This window comes from Chelonia mydas, chromosome 12 (genome assembly GCF_015237465.2).
Source record: "Chelonia mydas isolate rCheMyd1 chromosome 12, rCheMyd1.pri.v2, whole genome shotgun sequence".
Taxonomy (NCBI): Eukaryota; Metazoa; Chordata; order Testudines; family Cheloniidae; genus Chelonia; species Chelonia mydas.
In genome coordinates this window covers 4,245,526-4,271,094 of record NC_051252.2, presented here as the reverse complement: position 1 = coordinate 4,271,094, position 25,569 = coordinate 4,245,526, and the positions used below count along the sequence as shown (strand labels likewise).

The 25,569-nt window shown below is 46.2% G+C and overlaps 1 protein-coding gene across 3 annotated transcripts in view; it reads left to right on the top strand.

Moving 5' to 3' along the window:
• The first annotated feature begins 1 nt into the window (after position 1).
• RANBP10 (RAN binding protein 10) overlaps positions 2 to 25,569 on the top strand; it is a 165,672-nt gene continuing 140,104 nt past the window's right edge. Inside the window, exons 1-2 of one of the 3 annotated variants that reach the window (XM_037878165.2) lie at positions 2 to 744; positions 1,744 to 1,855. In XM_037878165.2, the coding sequence (XP_037734093.1) occupies positions 540 to 744; positions 1,744 to 1,855 (317 nt within the window). In that variant the 5' untranslated portion in view covers positions 2 to 539. Of the gene's footprint in view, positions 745 to 1,743; positions 1,856 to 25,569 lie in introns of those variants that run through there. The other 2 variants (XM_037878166.2, XM_043526387.1) reach the window with 2 other exon arrangements.

The window sequence follows — 25,569 nt, the reverse complement described above, 5'->3', positions numbered from 1 at the left end:
AGGGGGAAGGGTGCAGGGCGGGTACCTAGGCAAGGCGGGGAGGAGGACGCAAGGGCGATCCTAGGGAAGGCAGGGGGCAGGCGAAAGGGGAGAACGCAGGGGGTAGTTACCCTGCGGGACCAGGGTTGGTGTGTGCGGCAGGGGTTTAGCCCTGGGAGAGGGCGTTTCCCAGGACGTTGGTTATGGGGGTCCCCACACCGGTATGCGCGGGGCACAGTTCTGAACACGGCGCCGTGCCTGGCTCTTCGGCGGCGCTCTGGGGCTTGTAGTGCCTTGCGCCATCTTGCCAGTGTGGGCAGCAGCTCCAGCGAACTCTCCTTCCCAGCGTGCAATGCGCCACAGCGCGGGGGCGGGGCCTTTGGCGGGGTGCCTCTCGGGAGTTGTAGTCAGGGCGTGCGGGAAGTGGCTTGTCAGGGGCGGGGAGCGGACTCGGATTCCCGTCGGGGCCGCGGCCCCATTGTGGCCGGGCCCGCAGCCCATTGGCTGGCGGAGGGAGCTGGGCCTCGCTCCCCGTCTGGTGACACAATAGCGAATCCAAGATGGCGGATCCGGGTGCAGGGAGCTTGCACGGGGGGGACGGGGGGCTGTCGTGCCCGCTCGAGGAGCAGGAGCTGAGCCAGCGCCTCCGCCGCCTCTACCCGGCCGTGAACCAGGCCGAGACGCCGCTGCCCCGCTCCTGGAGCCCCAAGGACAAGTACAACTACATCGGCCTCTCGCAGGGCAACCTGCGCGTCCACTACAAAGGTGCCGGCAGCCGCGCCGGGAGCCCCGGGCCGGGAGTCCGGCCGCCCTCGGGGCCGCGGGGAGCCGGCACCGGGCTGGTCCAGGGCAGCCGGGCCGCTGAGGCGCGGGGCGGGGGCCTGGGCGCAGCCTGCAGCTCCCTGGGAAGAGGGGCCGGGGGGGGGCGGGTTCTCCCTGCCCAGGCGGTCCCTTGCTGAGGGGGAGCGGAACCGGGCCGGGCAGAGGGGCCGTAGTTCGGGGATCGTGTGTCTACCCCCCAGTCTCAGTCGCTACCACAAACCACGCCGAACTGCCCCTCTGATTTGTGGGGGCGGTTTGGGGCTTGAGCCGTCCCTGGGGTTTCCCCGGGCGAGGGAGAGCTAAAGCGGCGCTGAGCCCAACCTCCGCGTTCCTGCCTTATGTAACACTTTGCGGTGTCATTTAGCTGGGGGCCTGGCTTCTTCTCTGTAAGGCTCTGCCCCCGTAGGGTCTCCTGTTGTCTCTGCCACCCCCTTACAATGCCGGCGAATGGGGCTCCTGGCTGGGTACCTCCACCACTTGAGTTCATAGAAAACCAGTCAAGTTCAGAGCTCTAAGACCCATGATTTCATGTTTCTTCCCTCACCACTGTGATGGAGGCTGCCTTTCCGGAATAGCCAGAGAGAGCTGAGCATACCGTCTCCCCTCAGCCTAATAAACACTGATGTCATCTTCATTTTACACAATTGGTTTGTTTTGGGTGCTGAGATTTCAAAACTGGGGGTAGCATTATGCTTCTTTCTCAGCACCTTAAGAGGGTAGGCAAAGGGAAAGCTGCAGGAGCACATATTGTAGGTTATTTACATGGTGGCAGTGCAGGCTTGTGGTTTTTTTTAACTGACTGAGGAGTCATCTTCTAGTTTCTCAGTAGACGCAGAATGAATTTTGCTGTTGCAAGTCCTTTACTCTGTTTATGTGGTGTTATTTTGAAATGAAGGGCCTGGGACCTTGCACCCATTAAGTACTCATTCAACTCTTTCCTAGGTCATGGGAAAAATCACAAAGATGCTGCATCAGTCAGGGCTACACACCCCATCCCTGCAGCTTGTGGCATTTATTACTTTGAAGTGAAGATTGTCAGTAAAGGTAGAGATGGGTAAGTGCACTGCTCTAATTTGATTCCAGTGTTTTATATGTGTTTACTAGCTCTGTTTTGCTCAATCTCCCTTGTTGGAAGGGTTAGAGGTCACTCAGATGACATTTATAATAGGCAGATATGTGGTGAGTGGTTATGTCTGTGTAGTCAACAGGTGGCAAGCCAATAATATATATTGGAATGTAGCTGCTCTCTTTGCTGTTTTGTATGGGTAATTATGACAACTTGAGAAGTACTAAGTCTCTAATTTCAGTATCCCTAGCCTGATTCTTGCTTGCATATTTATACCTGCCTCTGGAAATTTCCACTACATGCATCCGATGAAGTGGGTATTCACCCACGAAAGCTCATGCTCCAATACGTCTGTTAGTATGTAAGGTGCCACAGGACTCTTTGCCGCTTTTAAGTCTCTAATGCAGTTTGAAATTCAATACTGTTCCTTTTGTTTCAGTTATGTCTGAATAACTAACAGACTGCTGGAACTAAGTAAACGAATATTGCAACATCCTTGATAGCTGGACTGGTTTCCTGTATCCCTTAACTTCAGGGGAAATGGAAAATTGTCTCTGTTTCTAAAGTCTGGGAGGGGATAGTCCATAAACTGAGGTATTTCCCGTCAAGGATTCACTCATGTCAAAATGTGTGGAAGCTTTGCTAAACAGTTAAGGCAATGTGAGTGAATGAGAGAGTGACATGGGTCATTAATCACGGAGAATTGCGATTTTTGTAGAGCTTGCTCTACATTAGAGTGCGGTTGACCCAGCTACATTGCTCATAGGTGGGAAAAATCCACATCCCTGAGCGATGTAGTTAAACCGACTTAATCCCTGTTTTAGACAGCACTAGGTTGACGGAACAATTCTTCTGTTGACCTGTGTGATACGTGAGAGGGAGGGTAGCTCCCTTTTGTGGACACCCAGCCAGCCAGTTAGCTCTAAAATCCCTCTTGGTAGCTGTAGTCTACTTGCTTTACCTGTAAAGGGTTAAAAAAGCCCATAGGTAAAAAGAAGGGCGTGGGCACATGACCAAAAGAGCCAATGGGAGGGCTAGAATTTTTTAAAATTGGGGGAAAAAACTTTCCCTTTGTGGTTCTGTTGTTCTCTGGAGAGAGGAGACACAGAGCAGGAACAGGGCTGAACTATGATGTAGGAAGCTTGACGCCAGGTATGAACCATCAGTTCATACCTAGAGTTTGCTTACCTGAAATCCCAGATATGTAAGTAAATCAGGGAATGTCTAGGAAGACATGATTATTTCTTTTATTTCTTATTGCTTGTGGACTCCTCTGTGCTAACCCCAGGTGCTTTTGTTTTGCTTGTAACCTTAAGCTGAATCTCAAGAGAGCTATTCTTGATGCTTAATTTTTGTAATAGTTTAGGTTTTTTTTGATTTATCAAAAAGCCTAAGTTCCAGATGTATTTTCTTTCTTTTTGTTTTTAAATAAAATTTACCTTTTTTAGGAACAGGATTGGATTTTTGTGTCCCTAAGAGGTTTGTGCATGTTGTTTAATTAGCTGGTGGCAAAAGCTGATTTCCTTTGTTTTTCTTTCTCAGCTCTTCCCCGGAGAGGTGGTGAAAGGGCTTGAGGATGGAATTCCCAAGTGCACCTTTCTGGTTCTCAAAAGGGGTTTTTTTTTGCATTTGGGTGGTGGCAGCATCTACCCATCCAAGGTCAGAGAGAAGCTGTAACCTTGGGAGTCTAATACAAGCCTGGAGTGGCCAGTATTAATTTTTAGAATTCTTGTGGGCCCCCACCTTCTGCACTCAAAGTGCCAGAGTGGGAAATCAGCCTGTCTACTGCCTTTCTGGATAGTGGGAGAACTCTTCCCGTCACTGTAGGGATGTCTACACTGAAGTGCTACAGTAGTGCAGGTGCAGCACTGCTTCTGTGCTGCTGCTGTGTTTCAAGTGTAGACGCTCCCTAGATTTATTCACACAAGCCAGCCAGCCTCCTGAAAGGCCCAATTGAGAAATCAGGACACTTCGGGGCTGGCTTAGTGACTAATATTCTGTTACAAATCCTACTTCTAATGCTGGCTTTAGCCCTCAGTGTTTGGAAGTGTAGCAAAGGGTGGTGATTTCCAAATCTGAGGTCTGGAAGGGCTTGAACCTTATGTCTCAACCATTACGTTTGCTGGATGAAAAGGAGTAGCAGTAATTGAGCTCTGGGAGGAGGTCAGTCATCTTGTCCAGAAGCTATCTGTGTGCAGTGAGAAGAAGAGCTATCTAAAGGGAAGAAAAAAAGGCCTTTGTGAATGTGGGTTGGAACTGTGTATCTTCTACCATCAGTCTCGCCGTGGATTTCCACTTGATTAGGTTGTTTTCTGAAGGCTGATTACACCGTAGGGGTTAGCGACAGGCAACAGCTGTGGGATTGGGAAATCCTAGTGCTGGAGGCAGAATGCCAAAATTAGACTATTCTTCCCATTAAATCTAGCCATTGAAATAACATCGGTTCCTATGGGCTGACTTTGGATTGATTTTCCAATCCAGCTCCGTAGGGCAGTAACGGCTGGAAGCACAGCAGAGGTGGTACATTGTGTCCATGGTATTAGAAGCAGAATGTGAATGTTGTCACTTTACAGTGTTCTCCAAGAGGCAGTTCAGTGAGTAGTGCTGAGTTTGAATCCCATCCAGCCCTCTGTTGCATGTTTATCACTACAGCAAGCATTTTTCTGGGAGCAAAATTAAAGGGTGTATTGGGGGTCATGGGATTCTGCATTCTGCTAGGGATGTTACGAGGAGAGGGGAAAATCTAATGTAATGTTGTGTAGTTAGCAAGCATGGTGACTGTTACATCTGGTTCTCATCACCTGGCTTGTGTAGATGAGCTAGCCAGGATGAAATTGATGCCCACCTGCTGTACAAGTATTTTCTGTTGCCTGAAGTGTGAACACAAGTGTAGCTATCCAGAGGGGACAACAATCTAGGGTGAAATTGGTATAGTACAGGAGTCCTTTGCAGGTGTGAGGACACATTGGATACAAGGCAGTGTAGGAGATTGTGAGAAGGAGAGTGAGGAACCTAACCAAAATCAAATCATGGGCATGGTTTCTCATTTGGGAAGGGTGCTGCTTTCACCAGTGAGGACTGAAATCAGGAGATGTGACTGTTTATAAAAAGAGCTTCATAGAGGCCTTCTGCCAGCTTGGATTGTAGGGGCTAGGTATGGCATGGCATTTACCAGAGGTGTTTTTTATCACCCGGGGAAAAACTAGTTAATCCCAGTTTAAGGCATTTTCTGTTTTAAAAACTGTTCCATTAATGCATACCACGTTACACTTAGTTTTAGTTATATATTCAAATTGTGGTTGCCTAAGATAGTAGATTTGCAGATTTTACTTTTTGTTTGTACAATTGTAAATGCATTAGGATTAATACTAATATGTACTGAATATTGAAATATCTATATATTTTGATTTGGCATTTTCTCAAAAGTTATGCATGTTATGACTCATATTTCAGTGTTCAATATTGTGTAAACAGGAGTCAAACATTTGATTACATGAAAACACCATTAATGCAGAATTGTAGGCTTGATGCATTAAGCAATCAGAAGCATGTAGAGTTGCAAACTTCCAGTCCAGGTCCATTTGGCCATGCAGCATTCTGTAGTGGATAGACCAAGCCTATTCCTCAGTTTTGACTGGATGTATCCGAAGTTTGAAAAGATTTGTTATATGCTTGCTGAACTTGCTGGACACTGATGCAATTATTTTTCCAAGTTTCCCAGTTTAACCTGCCCTGTCCTAAACTGTGTTTTCCCCAGGAAATTGCCAGCCATAGTAGGGATTCCAATTTGGACTGCATTAGTAGGAGTAAATATTTATATTATGATAGCACCCGAAGGCACAGTTAGTTTGTCCTTAAGGTGGACTAGGTCCATCTCATGTGGAGATGGCAGAATCACGTTAACTTGCTGATTGACTCCCGAGGGCAGAGCTCTTGATCTTGACAAGCCATTTCTCTGCTGCACGCCATAATGGTCATTATTTCCCATCATAATCTTATGAAGTACACTGCCATGTCTACCAGCACCGTAGTGGTGGAAAAATCAAATGTCAGTAAGCCTATGGCGATGACACGACAACACCATACCAAAACAATGTGTTGAAGAGTTTGCCAAGACCTCGTTTTGATGTCGAAGGCATGTCTGTGCTTGTTTCCCTGTTGCTGGAGGAGGGAGAAATTAGATGCACAGCTGCATTGAGAGTGCTCAGGCTGAGACCTAAACCACAAAAGCATGTAGGTTCTGTGTTATGGCTGCTGCAGCACCCATAAAGATTGCTTGTCCTAGGCATTGCAGTACTGGATCCTGTATTGGAGGCTGTGCAGCACTATACATACTGTGCTAACTTTTCAAAGACCTCCCAGGGTATGTAACATCTCTCAGGTCTGGGACCCTTTGCTAAATTGTGCTGTGGTACCTGGAAACAGTAGGGCTGCTACAGCCCCACTAACTCAGAACTTCCTTTTGTGGGCTTTGTCTGATCCTTAATGTTTTACTTTTCAGACTGTTGGTTTGGGACCTAGAGTATTTGTAACAGTGTGTCAGGTGAATGTGTCTATATTGCTACTGAGTTTGGCAGTGCTTGGTACATCCGTGATGCTAATGACTTCAGTTTAATGACGTGGAATACCGGAATTGAATAAGGAGGAGAGAAGAAGAGTGTTCCAACAGTATCTGAAATCCCTTAGAAAGCAGGTCAAGAGGACTCTTGAAGCTTGTTTCCAAGCTGCCTACTTCAAATCCATAATTTCAGCTTTGTAGCTTGTAGGTCTTTAAACATACTGTTTCTTGCTGTATTGACAACCATTTAGTTTGATGATGGGATGAGGGATATGTAGTGCTGCTGCTCACTGGGTTTACATTGCTGGGTACTGTGATGTCTTATTTGCCCGTGTTTTGAAATGGCTAAATGATCAAATGAAATGGCAAAGGAAGGCTGGCTGGATTAGGGTGCTGGGAGAACCAGTTTCAGTAAGTGTGGTTATGGTTTTGGATGGGGATGTCTGAGTATGATTTTGCTTAGCATGAAGTAGGTGACTTTGTTTTATTAACTGCATTGGAGATGTGACTTTTCTGATTAGCGAGTGGCATTATGGCAAGACTCCATGGCCAGGCCTAAGTAAAGTGGTGGCACTTGCCAACATACATGGCCACTCTGGGCAGCTTCCACGGTATAAAAGGAGCATTCTGAGGGAGTCAGATTACTAGCTTTTATTTCACTCCATGGCACCAAATTTTGCTTTTCTACAATACCTTTTAGATAAAGGGGAGTTTATGAACTGGCACCAGAGACTGATGTGCCTTGAGCTAGTGCTGCCATCATGCTAGGGTTATTTGATGGTGATAAGGTGGTGCTGATGGAGGCAGGGCTAACAAACTTTCCCAACACTTGTTCTCATTCAGTAAGCTCTTTGGACCCAAGACAGAATTGAATTCTTGGAGACTCTGTAAGTGGCAAGAACTGAAAACATGTTGGTAGCTCGTGACCACAATGCAGAACAAAACTGTTCTCCGCCCATTAACAGAACGGCTTCCCTCCATGTTGTCTTTCCATACTGTTTAATGCAGCTTCTCTTCTCAAGATGCTCTACTGGGGGACTGCATGTGCACAGAGAACCCACAAAGACCTGTTTCCTTGCCCTTCCCCATCCCTAGGCTGCTCTGTTGTCTAAGCATTGGTAAACATTGGCTTGGGTCCCAGGTGGATGTTACAAAACAAAGTGCAATATCCAAAGAGCACTGCCTGGTGCCCCATAAGGAACCCTTGCCCATTTTAGAGCCTATCATAGAATCACAGAATATCAGAGTTGGAAGGGACCTCAGGAGGTCAGCTAGTCCAACCCCCTGCTCAAAGCAGGACCAATCTCCAATTTTTGCCCCAGATCCCTAAATAGCCCCCTCAAGGATTGAACTCTCAACCTTGGGTTTAGCAGGCCAGTGTTCAAACCACTGAGCTATCCCTCCCCCCTTGGGTTTACCCACTCTCCCCAGCTTTACTCCCTCCACATTCCAGGCTGTGAGTTGTGACTGCCACCCTTCTGGCTAAGGAAGACTGACTGGGGTTCACTCTGGAGCCTGTCAGTACTGTTTCTCAGTTTGTCAAATAGATGTGATGTCTGGGAAGGGCTGTCTCACAACCCCTGCTGGCCTAGGGGCAAGAGCTCAGGACTTGAAGGCACACCTGGGTGCCTCTTTGTACGAGTAGAGGCTTGTAGGGGGGAGAAGCTGAGCCCTGATTAGGGGGCGGGGCTTCTCTGACTAGGGGTCCTAAAAGATAGCCAGCCAGCCAGTCAGGCAGTGGCACAGACAGCTGCAGCGGCCCAGGAGCCAGCAAACAGAGCTGTAAACAGGGGAGTTTGAGTGGGAATTCTGTAAGGGGAGTTTGTCTTGTGGTACTTGTTTGGGATTTGGTTTTGCTGTGGGGGGTGGTGTTTTGGTGTGGTTTGTGTTTCCCAGATTAACAGGGTTTAGGTGGGAAGGCTATGGCAGATACAGAGGCAGCAGTGGGAGTGACCCATGTAGTGGAAGACACAATGAGGATGACTGGATGTGGAAGCTGCAGTATGTACATGATCCTGGAGGGGGGACCTGGTAAGAGTTTTGTCTGCATGAAATGCCGTCTGATAGAGCTGATGGAGGAAAAGATTCGAGGTTTGGAGATGCAAGTGGAAAGTCTGGTTGAGTTTAGGACGGGGTTTGAGCAGATTATGGAGCAAATACATGAGGTATCTGAAGGGAAAAGCTCAGACTTGCAGATGGAAGCAGGATTGAGGAATTCCGAGGGGAGTGGAATTCTGAGGAAAGTGATCAGTGGAAGCATGTGACTAAAAGAACCAGGCAGAGGAAAAGACGGGCTAGTGAAGGAGAAATAGAGCTCAAGAACAGGTTTGCAGAGTTGAAAAATGAAGAAGGAGCTCAGCAGGTAGTCGCTGAAGGTGGAAGGGCAAGGAAGAAGAGAAGAGCGGCTAGTGCTGTAGGAAAAGGGTAAGAGTCAGTGGAGACTACACCAAATATGAGCCCCAGGCGGATATAGGATGGGTTGAAGAGGGTTACAAGGGAGAATAGAAATGGAAAAAACTTGCAGCCAGAGGGAACAGGGGGTAGACTGGAGAATTGCACCGTCACCAGGAAAAGGCAGGGCTATGTGATCGGGGACTCTTTACTGAGAAGAATAGACAGGCCTGTAACCAGAGCTGATCCAGAGAATAGAAGGGTGTGCTGTCTTCCAGGTGCTAAGATACGGGATGTAGACCTGAGGTTGAAAAGGATCCTAAAGGGAGCAGGAAAGAATCCCCTAATTATTCTTCATGTGGGAACAAATGATACGGCTAGATTCTCACTGGGAAGTATGAAGGGAGACTATGCTAGGCTGGGGAAGACGCTTAAGGAAATCGAGGCTCAGGTAATCTTTAGTGGGATTCTGCCTGTTCCTAGAGAAGGGCAACAAAGGTGTGACAAGATTATGACTATCAACAGATGGCTCAGGCAGTGGTGCTATAAGGAGGGCTTTGGGATGTTTGGCCACTGGGAAGCATTCATGGACAGAGGACAGTTCTCTCGGGATGGACTTCATTTGAGTAGGGAAGGAAACAGACTTCTAGGATGGAGGCTGGCACAACTGATTAAGAGAGCTTTAAACTAGGAATTTGGGGGAGATGGTTGGGAGATGTCCAGGTAATCTCCACGCCGGATTTTAGCATTGAGAGGGAAGAAAACGAAGTAAGAAAGGATACAGCCGTGGGTAGGAGAATGTATATAAGGAGGAAGGGCAGTGTGGATACCAGTCTAATAGGTTATACTGGCTGTAGAATGACCGTGCCTACTAGGGTACAGAATGTGAGCGAGGCCAAACAGCAAAAATTAAGATGTTTGTACACCAATGCAAGGAGCGTAGGTAACAAAATGGAGGAACTAGAGCTACTGGTGCAGGAAGTGAAACCAGATATTATAGGGATAACAGAAACATAGTGGAATAGTAGTCATGACTGGACTACAGCTATTGAAGGGTATGTGCTGTTTAGGAAAGACAGAAATAAAGGTAAAGGTGGTGGAGTAGCATTGTAGATCAATGATGAGGTAGAATGTAAAGAAATAAGAAGGGATGGAATGGATAAGACAGAGTCCGTCTGGGCAAAAATTACATTGGGGAAGAAAACTATTAGAGCCTGCCCTGGGATAGTGCTTGGGGTGTGCTATAGACCGCCGGGATCTAATCTGGATATGGATAGAGCTTTCTTTAATGTTTTTAATGAAGTAAATACTAATGGAAACTGCGTGATCATGGGAGACTTTAACTTCCCAGATATAGACTGGAGGACGAGTGCTAGTAATAATAATAGGGCTCAGATTTTCCTAGATGTGATAGCTGACGGATTCCTTCATCAAGTAGTTGCTGAACCGACTAGAGGGGATGCCACTTTAGAATTGGTTTTGGTGAGTAGTGAGGACCTCATAGAAGAAATGGTTGTAGGGGATAATCTTGGTTCAAGTGATCATGAGCTAATTCAGTTCAAACTGAACGGAAGGATTAACAAAAATAAATCTGCAACTAAGGTTTTTGATTTCAAAAGGGCTGACTTTCAAAAATTAAGGAAATTAGTTAGGGAAGTGGATTGGACTGAAGAATTTATGGATCTAAAGGCAGAGGGGGCCTGGGATTACTTTAAATCAAAGCTGCAGAAGCTATCGGAAGTCTGCATCCCAAGAAAGGGGAAAAAATTAATCGGCAGGAGTTGTAGACCAAGCTGGATAAGCAAGCATCTCAGAGAGGTGATTAAGAAAAAGCAGAAAGCATACAGGGAGTGGAAGATGGGAGGGATCAGCAAGGAAAGCTACCTTATTGAGGTCAGAACATGTAGGGATAAAGTGAGACAGGCTAAAAGTCAAGTAGAGTTGGACCTTGCAAAGGGAATTAAAACCAATAGTAAAAGGTTCTATAGCCATATAAATAAATATCTATAGCCAATATCTAAACAAATCCTTTGCCTCAGTCTTTAATAAGGCTAAAGAGGATCTTAGGGATAATTGTAGCATGACAAATGGGAATGAGGCTATGGAGGTAGATATTACCATATCTGAGGTAGAAGCGAAACTCGAACAGCTTAATGGGACTAAATCGGGGGGCCCAGATAATCTTCATCCAAGAATATTAAAGGAATTGGCACCCAAAGTTGCAAGCCCATTAGGAAGAATTTTTAATGAATCTGTAAACTCAGGAGTTGTACTGTATGATTGGAGAATTGCTAACATCGTTCCTATTTTTAAGAAAGGGAAAAAACGTGATTCGGGTAACTACAGGCCTGTTAGTTTGACATCTGTAGTATGCAAGGTCTTGGAAAAAATTTTGAAGGAGAAAAGTAGTTAAGGACATTGAAGTCAATGGTAAATGGGACAAAATACAACATGGTTTTACAAAAGGTAGATCGTGCCAAACCAACCTGATCTCCTTCTTTGAGAAAGTAACAGATTTTTTAGACAAAGGAAATGCAGTGAATCTAATTTACCTAGATTTCAGTAAGGAATTTGATACTGTGCCACATGGGGAATTATTAGTTAAATTGGAAAAGATGGGGATCAATATGAACATTGAAAGGTGTATAAGGAATTGGTTAAAGTGGAGACTATAACGGGTCCTACTGAAAGGTTGGTGAACTGTCAGGCTGGAGGGAGGTTACCAGTGGAGTTTCTCAAGGATCAGTTTTGGGACCAATCTTATTTAATCTTTTTATTACTGACCTCGGCACAAAAAGTGGGAGTGTGCTAATAAAAATTTGCGAATGATTCAAAGCTGGGAGGTATTGCCAATTTAGAGAAGGACTGGGATATAATACCGGAGGATTTGGATGACCTTGTAAACTGGAGTAATAGTAATAGGATGAAATTTAATAGTGAGAAGTGTAAGGTTATGCATTTAGGGATTAATAACAAGAATTTTAGTCTTAAAATGAGGACGCACCAATTAGAAGTAACGGCGGAGGAGAAGGACCTTGGAGTACTGGTTGATCATAGGATGACTATGAGCTGCCAATGTGATATGGCTGTGAAAAAGGCTAATGCGGTCTTGGGATGCATCAGGAGAGGTATTTCCAGTAGAGATAAGGAGGTTTTAGTACCATTATACAAGGCACTGGTGAGACCTCATCTGGAATACTGTGTGCAGTTCTGGTCTCCCATGTTTAAGAAGGATGAATTCAAACTGGAATAGGTACAGAGAAGGGCTACTAAGATGATCCGAGGAATGGAAAACTTGTCTTATGAAAGGAGACTCAAGGAGCTTGGCTTGTTTAGCCTAACCAAAAGAAGGTTGAGGGGAGATATGATTGCTCTCTTTAAATATATCAAAGGGATAAATACTGGAGAGGGAGAGGAATTAATGATTTAATTGGGGATCGGTCCTGCTTTGAGCAGGGGGTTGGACTAGATGACCTCCTGAGGTCCCTTCCAACCCTGATATTCTGTGATTATTTGAGCTCAGTACCAATGTGGACACAAGAACAAATGGATATAAACTGGCCACCAGGAAGTTTAGACTTGAAATTAGACGAAGGTTTCTAACCATCAGAGGAGTGAAGTTTTGGAATAGCCTTCCAAGGGAAGCAGTGGGTGCAAAAGATCTATCTGGCTTTAAGATTAAACTCGATAAGTTTATGGAGGAGATGGTATGATGGGATAACATGATTTTGGTAATTAATTGATCTTTAAATATTCATGGTAAATAGGCCTAATGGCCTGTGATGGGATGTTAGATGGGGTGCGATTTGACTTACCCAGGAAAGAATTTTCTATAGTATCTGACTGGTGAATCTTGCCCATATGCTCAGGGTTTAGCTGATCGCCATATTTGGGGTCGGGAAGGAATTTCCCTCCAGGGCAGATGGGAAGAGGCCCTGGAGGTTTTTCGTCTTCCTCTGTATCGTGGGGCACGGGTCACTTGCTGGAGGATTCTCTGCTCCTTGAAGTCTTTAAACCACGATTTGAGGACTTCAGTAGCTCAGACATAGGTGAAGTTTTTCACAGGAGTGGGTGGGTGAGATTCTGTGGCCTGCGTTGTGCAGGAGGTCAGACTAGATGATCATAATGGTCCCTTCTGACCTTAGTATCTATGAATTCACAGCTACCATAGAGCTATTCTACATATTTGTCATGGCTGGAAGCACAAGCTCTCTCCCAGGGAGTGTGCACCATCTGTATATTACTGCAGTAAGTTGTTTCACTCTCCAAGAGGTCCACCTATGGTTTAGGGCACCAGGACACTTATAAAACCTCAATCTCAGATGAGTGTCTAGGAGTGGAGAGGGCATGTTGTTTGCTGACACTGCTTCCTCTTTATGGAGGTACCATGCTCCTCATCTCTTGGAGATTGGAGAGGAGGAACTGAATAAGGTGGCCTGGTACAGTGGAGATCCCAGCAGCCTGCTGCAATTGATTCCAAGCTCCCCTAAGACTTGCTGGCCTTTGAACTTCCTGTGTCGTCATAGCGCACTCTTGAGCATCAGCAGTTAGCATGGCTTGATTCCTGCGGTGTCCTGTAGCTTACCTTATTTAGCAAAGCTGGCAGAACTGTTTGTGGTGACCCTCTTCTGTTCATGACCTATCCATAAACAGCTCACGATTTTGTCAGTGTCACGTTCATAACTGTTTAGCCTGTAGGTTTTGCAAACAATGCTGAGATTTTTGTGAACTATTTGTGTCTTTGCTCCTGTGTGTATCTGCTATTTGGGCAGTTTGATTGGTCACAGGGTCTCAGTGTGTTTGCTCCCTGGATTGGCTGACCTACACGTGTAAACAGGAACCTTGTCTGAAGACCTCCTTGGAGTGTGGAATTTTTCAGGGACGGTGGTGGACAGTTTGCAGAGAGGCTTAGCCCTGGTCTACACGAGGACTTTAGGTCGAATTTAGCAGTGTTAAATCGATGTAAACCTGCACCCGTCCACACGATGAAGCCCTTTTTTTAGACTTAAAGGGCTCTTAAAATCGATTTCCTTACTCCACCCCGACAAGGGGATTAGCGCTTAAATCGGCCTTGCCGGGTCGAATTTGGGGTACTGTGGACACAATTTGACGGTATTGGCCTCCGGGAGCTATCCCAGAGTGCTCCATTGTGACCGCTCTGGACAGCACTCTCAACTCAGATGCACTGGCCAGCTAGACAGGAAAAGAACCGCAAACTTTTGAATCTCATTTCCTGTTTGGCCAGCGTGGCAAGCTGCAGGTGACCATGCAGAGCTCATCAGCAGAGGTGACTATGCAGAGCTCACCAGCAGAGGGAACGGGGGCCTGACGATATGTACCCAGAACCACCCGCGACAATGTTTTAGGCCCATCAGGCATTGGATCTCAACCCAGAATTCCAATGGGCAGCGGAGACTGCGGGAACTGTGGGATAGCTACCCACAGTGCAACACTCCGGAAGTCAACACTTGCCTCGGTACTGTGGAAGCACTCCACCGAGTTAATGCACTTAATGCACTTAGAGCATTTTCTGTGGGGACACACACACACTCGACTATATAAAAATGATTTCTACAAAACCGACTTCTATAAATTCCACCTAATTTCGTAGTGTAGACATACCCTTAGGAACTAAGCTGGCTTAGTCAATTTCGGGACATTTAAGATCTTTTCCTGTCCTCTCTTGCACAGAATAATTATCATATTTGGCTAAGTATGTTATACCCCAGATTTTAAAATAGCTGGGATTCTTCATGACTAAAGGAGAGAGCCAATAAATCTGGCCTTTATATTTCTGTCTAGCAGACTTCTACCAAGTAACCTCTGCTTCCTTCCCCCTTTTCCCTCACTTGCAGTGCTGCTTTGACAACTTTGTTTCTTTTTAGCTTGTGGTGAGTCTGATGGCTCTCCCTGTCAGTTGCCTTTTGACAGAGTTCTGATGGCTCCCAGATACCAGCAGATCTATCTCTCTGGCCATCTGCTTTCGGTAGTGGTGCTTTTATAGCATGGTTGTCCCTGGGTGTCGATCCATCGCCTGGCCATACTGCAGACACCTAGTTCCATGTTTTTGGAGATGGACGTGTTCTTTACCTAATCATTCCCGTGGCTCTTTTGCTGAATGATCCCTTGCTTTTATTTAATGTTCCTATGTTTTAAAATTACTGGCTTTCCCCCTTTTTTTAGTCTTGTCTCTGACACCCTTACTCCCAAGCAGCCAGCACATATAGGGGTGGCTGTGGGAGCGTTTTGAGAGGGAATGTTAGTTTGCATGCTTGTTACTGACATTTGCAGGAATAGAAGCTGCTCCCCAGACATTTAAGCAAATCAAAAAGACCTGAATGTTCAGGGCAAAACGACCAAAAAGGAATGAATATGGTTAGAATTAAGTCACAGTTCAGATTGTGAACATGTTCACAAATAATCTTGCCTAGCTCTGCTGCTGATTGTAGCTGAATTCACTGCTCTGTGCTAATCCTTCGCTGCTATGAAGTGTGCACAGGCTTTAGGTTTCTTTTTAACCCTTGCTTCAGCGATAATACGTGCCATTGAACGCTCTTTTGTGCCCCGCAGTGTTGCTTTGCTAAGATCTTATCAACTGGAGCACTATTGAAAGCAGAGCTTGAATTTAATAGCGGTCTGGTGTTCTGGAGGCTGGGATCTCTGGAATGTGTTTGGGAAGACAAGCTTGTGGTGAGCCCTGACACTGTAAGTTTTGAGGGTGATATAGATCAACCCCCATTGGAGGCAGAGAAAGCAAGTGTGTCTTATCTTTACCCTTTCTCAATTGCAAGACCTTTCTAACCCCAGCCTTGTACCTGGCTTCCTCCTGTTACCTCACTGTAGAGCACTGGGCTTTGGTGCAGTTGTGATTAATGCCCTAAGGTGCACTTGGAGTGAGGGATGTCTTTGAGGTTTTGTGCTGGACTGGTTTCTCTTGTCCTACTGAAGATTGGTTTACCTGGTCAGGCATTTATTTATTTGGCATATGCAATCCAGTGAAGCCAAGCCACAGCATTCTTATCAACAATGTTCAAGGCACAAAGATCTTCAGGAAGTTGACATTTTGAAGTCCTCAGCAGTGTGTGTCATCGTTTGTGGCTGGCCACATTGACATAGTGGACTGTGTCTAAAACATCACTGAAATTCTGCTGCAGCACAAATTCCATGTCCGGTATGAAACCAGTTCAGAAGGCTCCATTGCCTTTGTGGTAAATCACGTTGAGTGGGGTCCAAGTCAAGATAATTATTTGTCACTTTCTTTGCGGACCATGAAGCTCGCCATGTGTCCTTTACTGTAAATCCCTCTCCCCATAAACTTATCCACAACAGGTGACGGGGAGGGCAGATGACCATGTGGTGGATTAAACAAGTCTTTAATTAACGGTAGATGTTGCATATCATGCAATTTCGTCACTAGCTTGCCTATGCTTTCCTCTCTGTGAACATTAAATGGAGCAATATTGCAGAGAACCGGTAACCATGGTAGGGGAGTAGTTGAAATAATATGCACGGTGGAATTAAGTTGTACATTGATCATCTTTGTGTGAGATGAGCGAGCCCATACTGGAGTGCAATATCCGCCGCTGGATAAGAGTGCCAAGGCTGAAGTGCGTAAAGTTTGGGCGTTGGCGCCCCATCTCGTTCTGGCCAGTTTTCTGAGCAGGTTGTTGTGCATTTTGACCTTAGTTGCTGTATTTGTAAGATGGTCACAATATGTGAGAGTTCTACTCAACATGACGCCTAGATAGTCCTGTTGTGAATCATGCTTTATTCTCTGGCCATTGAGAACTATGTTCAGCTCTCTGCTCACTTGTCAGGCATAGGCACCATCCTTCAATCAGAAGTGTTCCTTTCCCTTCCTGGATCAGGGCTACGACATAGTAACTGCCAAATAGAGACAGGAACAAAGGTCTCCTTCCTCTTCAGAGCACCAGCTATCCAAATAAGCCATGATGACAGTAGCACAGTGTACTCTTTTGAACTTGGGATCATATTTTCAGTGTCAATCATCCAATCTCAGGATCTGAATTCACATTGTCTCTGCTAGGCTGTGCTGAAGAGTCAAGAGGGCATGCTGTCAGTTTCACCAGCAGACTGTTCAGCTATTAGTCGCCAGTACGGAACATGTCTCCTTTTCGTTTGCAAGTCCTCTCCTGTGCACTGGTTTTGGCCTTGCATCTCTGATAGAATGGCTTGTTTTCATTTAGCAGCCTTCAGACTCCTATATGCACTAGAAAAATGACCTGTTGCTAAGCAGCCCAGCTTCTTGTTAGCTGAGGAAACTGGTTGAACCACTAATGTACATGGGACAAAACAGTTTTTAGCAACATTAGTGTGATTGGGACCATGCTTTTTTAGTCTACAGGACAAATAGGATAACAATTGCACTCATCTGGTCTACAATCAAAATGAATAAGCAGTGAATGAATGTGGTTTGCAATCACCAATTGCTGGGGTACTTAATCATAAAATCATAGAAATGTAGGGCTGGAAAGGTACCTCAGGAGATCATGTAGTCCAGTCCCCTACATTGAAGCAGGACTGAGCATTATCTAGACCATGTCTGACAAGCGTTTTTAAAGAAAAGGTTATACAACCTCTGAAGAACGGAGTTTCCACCATCTCCTTAAGTAACTTGTTTCAGTGCTTAATTACCCTACAGTGGGGTCCCTCCCCTCTCCAAACCGTGGTTCACTTGTAGTCATCCTTGATGGGATATTGTGAATTCCCACCATTTCTCTGCCTATCTCATCTTCTCCTCACCTGGCATTATGGCAGTGTTTAATTTTTATCTGTGGTGAACTAAACTGGGATTCTCCTTTGAGCCAGGCAATGGTGAGTCTAAAGTACAGGTTATAGAGCAGTGCAGTTTTTATTCCACAGTATCATGTTGCTCTAAGACTCACTATATTCAGCTATAGACGAGTGTCAAGTGTTTTCAAGGCCACTATCTCATGAACCATAGGTGCCCAAAACATTTTATACAGCTGGGAAGCTGAAGTTCCTTGTTTTTTAATGGGATAAGGCATGCCTCAAGCATTGAAAGGATGATAGGGTTCAGGTCTTAAAATAATGCCATTCTGATTGCCATCTTTTTCCTTACTTAAGTCTGACCTGATTTTAGCATCTAACTCAAACGGCAAGAACTAGAACACAAAGCCTTATGCCCTACGAACAGCATGAGGTCCCATCATTCGAATGATATAAAACATTAGTCTCTGATTCTAGCTATTTGTGAGATCTGGAGCTAAATCATGTTAGGACTCAGTTGGTGGTGAGAAAGCAAGTTAATTGGAAGGGCAGGATTTTAGGGTCTAGTAATTTATTTGTGAAGGAGTATAAATGCTTTCAGGACCCAATAAGCTTTCCACACACTAATCTAGTTCAGACTTGGAACAGTTTACCAAAGATTGTGGTAGATTCTTTGTCACTGGCTATTTTTAAACCGAGATTGGATTTTTTTAAAAAGATCTGCTCTAGTTCATATGAGAATTATTATGGAGAAGTTCTCTGGCCTGCATTATACAGGAGGTCAGACTAAATGGTCCCAGTGGTTCCGTCTAACCTAGGAATCTATGAATAAGAAAAGGAACCCTTGTATAAGTTAATTTTTATTGTTCAGGGGCCAGTTCTATGCATTCACCTGCTTCCCTGGTCCTCACTGGCCTGTATAATAAAATGTGAAACCAAGGAATTATTGTTGAATGACAACATTAGTCCGGAGCACGCCATAGCCTTACTGAAGGTGGTGGCCTGCAAAACAAGCTAACCCATGGCGAATGCAGTCTGTGTTCTGATTCCTCTTTACTTGCGTATAAGTGTTCTCATTCTAGGAATACAGCCTGATGTTCAGGCCTGTAACTTTGCCTCTTGAAATTGATGTGATTTGTAATAAATGTTGGTGTGGCACTCTCAAAAAGAAATGGGTACCCCTGGCCTGCAGCAAGTAGATAATTGACATGTGCTCGCAACGTTCACTTTCTGCCTCCATTTCCCTCTTCAAAATGGGGCTGAGTCTTGTCTGCCTCATTGGGGTTGAGGCTTTTTTAGCATTTGTAAAGCACCGTGGGGAGGAAAGTGCTAAATTATCGTTTATCAAGGTGCAAATCTCATTTTTAAGCTTCTCAGAGAATTTCAAACACAAAGGGGCAGAGATTATTTGTAATTTGTAGTATCTGGAGTTGTCTGAGAACGAGGGGGAAAGCACATGTTCCTTTGTGACTGAATTAATCTGCACTCCCCTATCGTTTTATTTACTTATGGTAGCACCCAGTGTGTGCTGAGCGCTTTCCAGTCACACAAGGTGCGTGGTCTCTCCTCCAAGGAGCTCATAATCTAAGAATACCAGAAGTCATGCCTTTTGCCAGTGAGGATGTAAATACATTGCCTTACTATTGCTGCATCCCTGCCAGCCTGGGTTTACTTCCTGTGTGTGTTTAACTGTGACAGCAGACTGAAATTAGTGGAACTTCAGGATGTACCAGGTACACTTAGCATTACAGGGCAGGTTTGTTTTTCCCAGCTGTCTTCCTGTGCTCACATGAAGCTCTCTGAGTAGCTTACCCTGAATGAATGCTATGGCTAGTTTGTGAAAGCCATTAGGCTGTAGGTGGTGGATGAGCTATTAATACAATAATATACAACATGAACTGGGATTTGTGTAGCTTTCACAGTAACTTTATATCCATATATATATATATAGCATGTGGTATTTTTAATGCACTTAGAAGCCTGCAAATGAAAATGACTGAATCATGTAACATCCCCAGCAGTGTCACTTCTAAAAGGATCTGAATTGTCAGTCTTTCCTCTCCTGTACCTGTGAGGGGGTCAGTGCCAACTTGCAGATGAGGGCCTCTGTGCTCTCTGACGTCATAATGGAGAAGCTGTTTGTCTGTACTGGTATCTTGGTCTTTGGCAGGTTCCCCAGGGACTCATGCTGGCACTACAGGAAAGCCTTTCAGCTGCTGAGGTTGCCTGTCACATGGATAGACTTCTCCCTTCTCCTGGGGGCCATTTTGCTTTGACTCACCTAGAAGAGCTAGAAATTGGTCGCTTGTGGTGGTTGGAGACTGAAATCTATAAGGCAGGTTTTCGAGGTTTAAACAGTGCTTTGGGTGTTGGGACTCCAGAATCCTATTCTCGTTCTACCCTGGACTCATTAGTTTCGGATGAGCACTTCAGAGGGCAGGTCTGAGTGGGGGAATGGCATCATGTCCAAAGGGCGTATAACTTTACCTTTTGGGGTTTGTCAGGCTTAATAAAAGTAGAACACCTGGAATCCTAGCGGAAAGGTGCTGTAGAAGAGCAAGTTATCTTCTATGAAGTCTTCAAGCCTCTTTCATAAGGCACATTTGCATCTAGTTAGCCGTAACAGATAGGCTACATGACCCACGATGGAGCTCTTCCCATGCAAATGGTTCTGTGCCATTAAAATGTGTGGTGGTATTGAGGTGGAAGGGTCATTGAGGTGATGTTCGAATGCTATGGTGTTAGACCGGTATGTTAAATTGAGTTAATGTGTTGTCTTAAGCAACAACTGAGAATATATCTTTAGTATCTGTCTGTTGCCTTAGTGGGCATTTATTCGTTCAATCTGACTGGCAGACTGAGAGGTTTAGGACTATGCTGCAGGTCAGGATTGAAATCCAGCAGCAAAATTGTAGGGTTGGTGGTGGCTGTGTGAGTCCTCCAAGAACAAGAGGTGCTATGGGTCTGGATGTAGGTACATTGACAGAGCTGTGTGCACATTCCCTTCTGACACTTTACAGTGACTGAAACACTGAGTAACTTAGTCTAATACTTTTAATAAACTCAGTTGCAATTTCCTTCCTTAAAAAAAAAAAAGCATTGATTGGGAGCTCCTTGGGGTCAGAAGCATGATTTGGTAGTACTGGCACCTGCATGATAGTGTCTCAGTCCTAGTTGGTGGCCTTTGGGCACTTCTGGAAAACAAATCAAAATTCTTAGGCAGGAGTGCGGTGAGGAGTGAGGGGTTGCTGTGGTATCTGCACAGATAACTGAGGTGACAGTCACGTCTTCATCTGTTCTGGTCGAATCATTGGCTTATTCCTTTGAGTGTGTTTCTGGGTTGTTTTCTTCTTTAGAGGATGGTTTATCTATGAAGTGAGTGGCAGCATGATCCAAAGCTTATTAGGGTAGGACTCTTCCAAAGCTCTCTTGTGCCTCTTGTTGAGATGGCCCTTCCTTGAGTCTTAAGCCTGGCCTCTTAGGGCCTGGCTACGCTGCAGTTAGACAATTGTGGCTGTCACATGCCAGCTGGGTCAGGCTAAGGAGCTGTTTAATTGTGGTGTAGACATTTGGGCTTGGGCTATAGCCTGGGTTCTAGGACCCTACAAGGTGGGAGGGACCCAGAGCTCAGGCTACAGCCCAAGCCTGAATGTCTGTCTGCACTGCAATTAAACAGTCCCTTAGCCCGTGTCAGCTGGCAGCCCTCGGTATCTAATTGCAATGTAGACATACCCTTAGTCATAATTAAGGTGCACGTCTTCTGTGGCTGGGATGGTAGCTTTAAATAGTGCAGACCTCCCCTTACTATCGCTCCAGCCCACTGCCAGTTTAAGCATCTAAAGACTTCCTTGTTGAGCTCCAAAAGTGTGCCGCAGTGTGATTCTCTTTATCGCTCCTGGGCTGCTTTTACCAACACTCCTGCTAGCCACAGTTCCCCCTCCTATGGTCTTTCAAGGACCCCCAGGAGGGGAGGCCAGTTCATGAGTGGAGTGCCCTGTGTACTTTGGCTAGCTGGACCAGAAATCTGCAACATGCGCCCTGGTTTTGGAGCTCTCAGCTATGGTGAACTAAAAGTTCTGTGGAAAATACACAGGTACTCCAGCAGTAGTGTTTTTAGTGAATTAAATATGAAATTTAATACAAACTTACAGTATCCCTGTTCTAACTGAATATCAGGACAACAAAGTTTTCTTTGTTTCAGTTTTTTGGACGGCTGGAGGTTTGGGATTTTTGGCTCTCAGGAAGTCAAGCAGTTCTGGTTTTTGGCACTTGGAGACAGATTGAGGATTGGAGATGGCATTTTCTTTACCTCTTCATTTTGAGTATGGCACAGGCAACATTAAATTTTAGAGTAGTTAGGTCTTGAAATTAGTTTTCCCCACCTGGTATCTGTCATCTTATCCAGCTGTGATAGATCAGCAGGTTAGCTGTACTCTGCTGAAATGATCAGCAGCGAAATAGGTGATGGGGTTAACATTTAGAGTGTAACTCTTAGGGTATGTCTACAGTATGAAATTATTTCTAAATTATTCTATTGGAATTTTTGGAAGCTATTTTATACGTTCGGGCTTCTGTGTCCCCACTAAAGCGCGTGAATTCAGCGGATTGCATCCACAGTATCAAGGCTAGCTTCGAATGTCAGAGCGGTGCACTGTGGGTTAAGCTCTCAGTGCATAATGGGGCAAAAACATTCTCGCAGGTGTTTCTGGGTGTGTGTCGTCAGAAAGCTACGGCAGACAATCGTTTTGCGCCTTTTTGGCGTGCAGATGCCGTACTGCTTTCAGCAGATGGTGCACCGTTACTCTCCTGCTACTATGAATCCACCTCTCTAACTCAACTCTGCTCAGCCATCATGAACCGAGCAGCACAGCTTCCGCCACCAACTCTGCTCTCCCGCTATTGCCACGCTTCCGAGCTTCTCCATGTTGTCTTCTGCAGCTTTCACGGAGGTGGGAGCCCAGGACAGACAACCATTTTCCTCCGTTGTTCGGCTACCATGAACCGAACAGCACAGCTTCCACTGCCACTCTACTCTCCTACGTTTCATGCCCTTTTTCCAGGATTAGCCATGGAGCCCGATCAGATCTCCGCTGCAGTTTTGACCATTGTAAATACCTCGCGCATTATCCAGCAGTATGTGCAGTACCTGCAAAACCGGGCGAGGAAGCAACGACAGCGCGATTACTATAGTCATGAGGACATGGACACAGACGGCACGGCATGTGGCGATTGGGAGATCATGGTGCTATTGGGCCAGGTTCATGCCGTGGAACACAGATTCTGGGCCCAGGAAACAAGCACAGACTGGTGGGACCGCATCGTGTTGCAGGTATGGGATGATTCCCAGTGGCTGAGAAACTTTTGTATGCATAGGGCCACTTTCATGGAACTTTGTGACTGTCTCCTGCCCTGAAGCGCAAAGACACCAAAATGAGAGCAGCCCTCACAGTTGAGAAGCAAGTGGCCATAGCCCTGTGGAAGCTTGCAACACCCGACAGCTACCGGTCAATCGGGAATCAGTTTGGAGTGGGGAAGTCTACTTTGGGGGCTGCTGTGCTGCAAGTAGCCAGTGCAATCATTGACCAGCTACTATCAAGGGTAGTGACTTTGGGAAATGTGCAGACCATTGCGGATGGCTTTAATGCGCTGGGGTTCCCTAACTGCGGCGGGGCGATAGACAGAACGCATATCCCTATCTTGGCCCCGGAACACCGGGGTGGCCAGTACATAAACCAGAAGGGGTACTTTTCCATGGTGCTGCAGGCACTGATGGATCACAAAGGACGTTTCACTGACGTCAGCATGGGATGGCCGGGAAAGGTGCATGACGCTCGCATCTTCAGGAACTGTGGTCTGTTTGAACAGCTGCAGGAAGGAACTTTCTTCCCGGACCAGAAAATTACAGTTGTGGATGTTGAAATGCCTATAGTTATCCTTGGGGACCCAGCCTACCCCTTAATGCCATGGCTCATGAAGCCGTACACAGGCACCCTAGCCAGTAGTAAGGAGCAGTTCAACTATAGGCTGAGCAAGTGCAGAATGGTGGTAGAATGTGCATTTGGACGTTTGAAAGCACGCTGGCGCAGTTTACTGACTCGGTTAGATCTCAGCACAACCAATATTCCAATTGTAATTGCTGCTTGTTGTGTGCTCCACAATATCTGTGAGAGTAAGGGGGAGACGTTTGTGGCGGGTTGGGAGGTTGAGGCAACTCGCCTGGTGGCGAGTTTCGCACAGCCAGACAACAGAGTGCGCTGCACATCAGAGAAGCTTTGAAAGCCAGTTTCATGACTGGCCAGGGTACGGTGTGAGAGTTGTTTGTTTCTCTTAAAGTTACCCGCCCCCTATATATATATGTATATGTATATATATGTGTGTGTGTGTGTGTGTGTGTGTGAAAGGAAATAAAGTCACAATTGTTTAAAAACCGTTCTTTATTATTTGTTGCACAAAACATTGAGAGAAATCAGAAGCTAGATGGGGGGGGGGCGGTATTGGGTTGGGCGGTGGAGGAGGAGGGAAGGACAAGTCCAGAAACCAAATAAAAATTTAGGATATGCCAGCTTTCTGCTGCTTGTGCAGTCCTCTGGGGTTGACTGTGTGGGTCCCCGTAGCCTTCCCCCCCGCCCCGCCCCGTGTTCTTGGGCGCCTGGGTGAGGAGGCTATGAAACTTGGGGAGGAGGGAGAGCGGTTATTCAGGGGCTGCAGCAGCAGTCTGTGGTCTTGTTGCCTTTCCCGCATTAGATCCGTCATACAGCGGAGCATGTCAGTTTGCTCCCCCATGAGCTTGACCATAGCATCCTGCCTGGTCTCATTGCGGACATCCCTCCTCTCTTCGTATTCATGTAATGCTTTACGTGACTCCGCAATTGTTCGCCTCCACGCATTCAACTGGGCCCTATCAGTGCGGGAGGACTGCATGAGCTCGGCAAACATGTCGTCGTCCCGAGTTTGTTTTTTCCGCCTTCTAATCTGGACCAGCCTCTGGGACGGAGTAGATAGGGGCCACATTGAAATATTTGCACCTGCTGCGGGAGGAGAAAAAGGGAGGGTAGTATTTTAAAAGATGCATTTTAGAGAACAAAGGGGACACAGTTTCTCAGTGAAACAGGCAATTCATAGTACACAGCATGTGCTCTTTCTGTACAAGGTCTCATTTTGCCTCTTATACTGAAGTGCCTGCCACTTTGATGTGAGTAAGCCATCACATTAAGTCAGGCAACAGAATTCAGCTTGCAGGCAGCCTGCGGGCTCTCTGGGATGATCGCTTTACATAACAACCTCCACCCCCCCCACACACCCACCCACTGTGGGGCTCTGATGAGGCTCTGAGCAGGGATGAGCCCTTTAAACTAAATGTGAACAGCCCAGCATGGCTGGGTTTCCCCCTACCGCGTGGCTCCGATCAAGCTCTCACTCACCAGAAGTGCCTTCTCCAGGGTCATGGTCTGGGAGTGGGGGGAGGCTATTGGCTCCAGCGTTAAGAATAGTTCCTGGCTAGGGGGGAAAACGGATTCCCCACTTGCCACCTGTGCACTGTCGTCCTCTTCGTCCTCCAAAAACTCATCCTCCTCACTCTGTGCTATTCACCCCTTGCAGGTGTTCACGGACAGTGGTGGGGTAGTGGTGTTGTCACCCCCCATAATTGCATGCAGCTCACCGTAGAAGCGGCATGTATGGGGCTGTGACCCAGAGTGCCCGTTTGCCTCCCTGGCTTTTTGGTACGCTTGCCTGAGGTCCTTGATTTTTGTACGACACTGTTCTGTGTCCCTGGAGTAGCCACTTTCCGTCATGGCCCTGGAGACTTTAGTGTATGTATTTGCATTTCTTTTTTTGGAACATTGTTCTGCCATAACAGATTCGTCTCCCCAACATGCAATGAGATCCAGTACCTCCCGTTCGGACCATGCTGGAGCTCGTCTGTGAATCCAGGACTGCATGGTCGCCTGTGATGGTGGACTCTGCATGGTCGCCTGTGATGGTCACCTGTGCTGATGGTGAC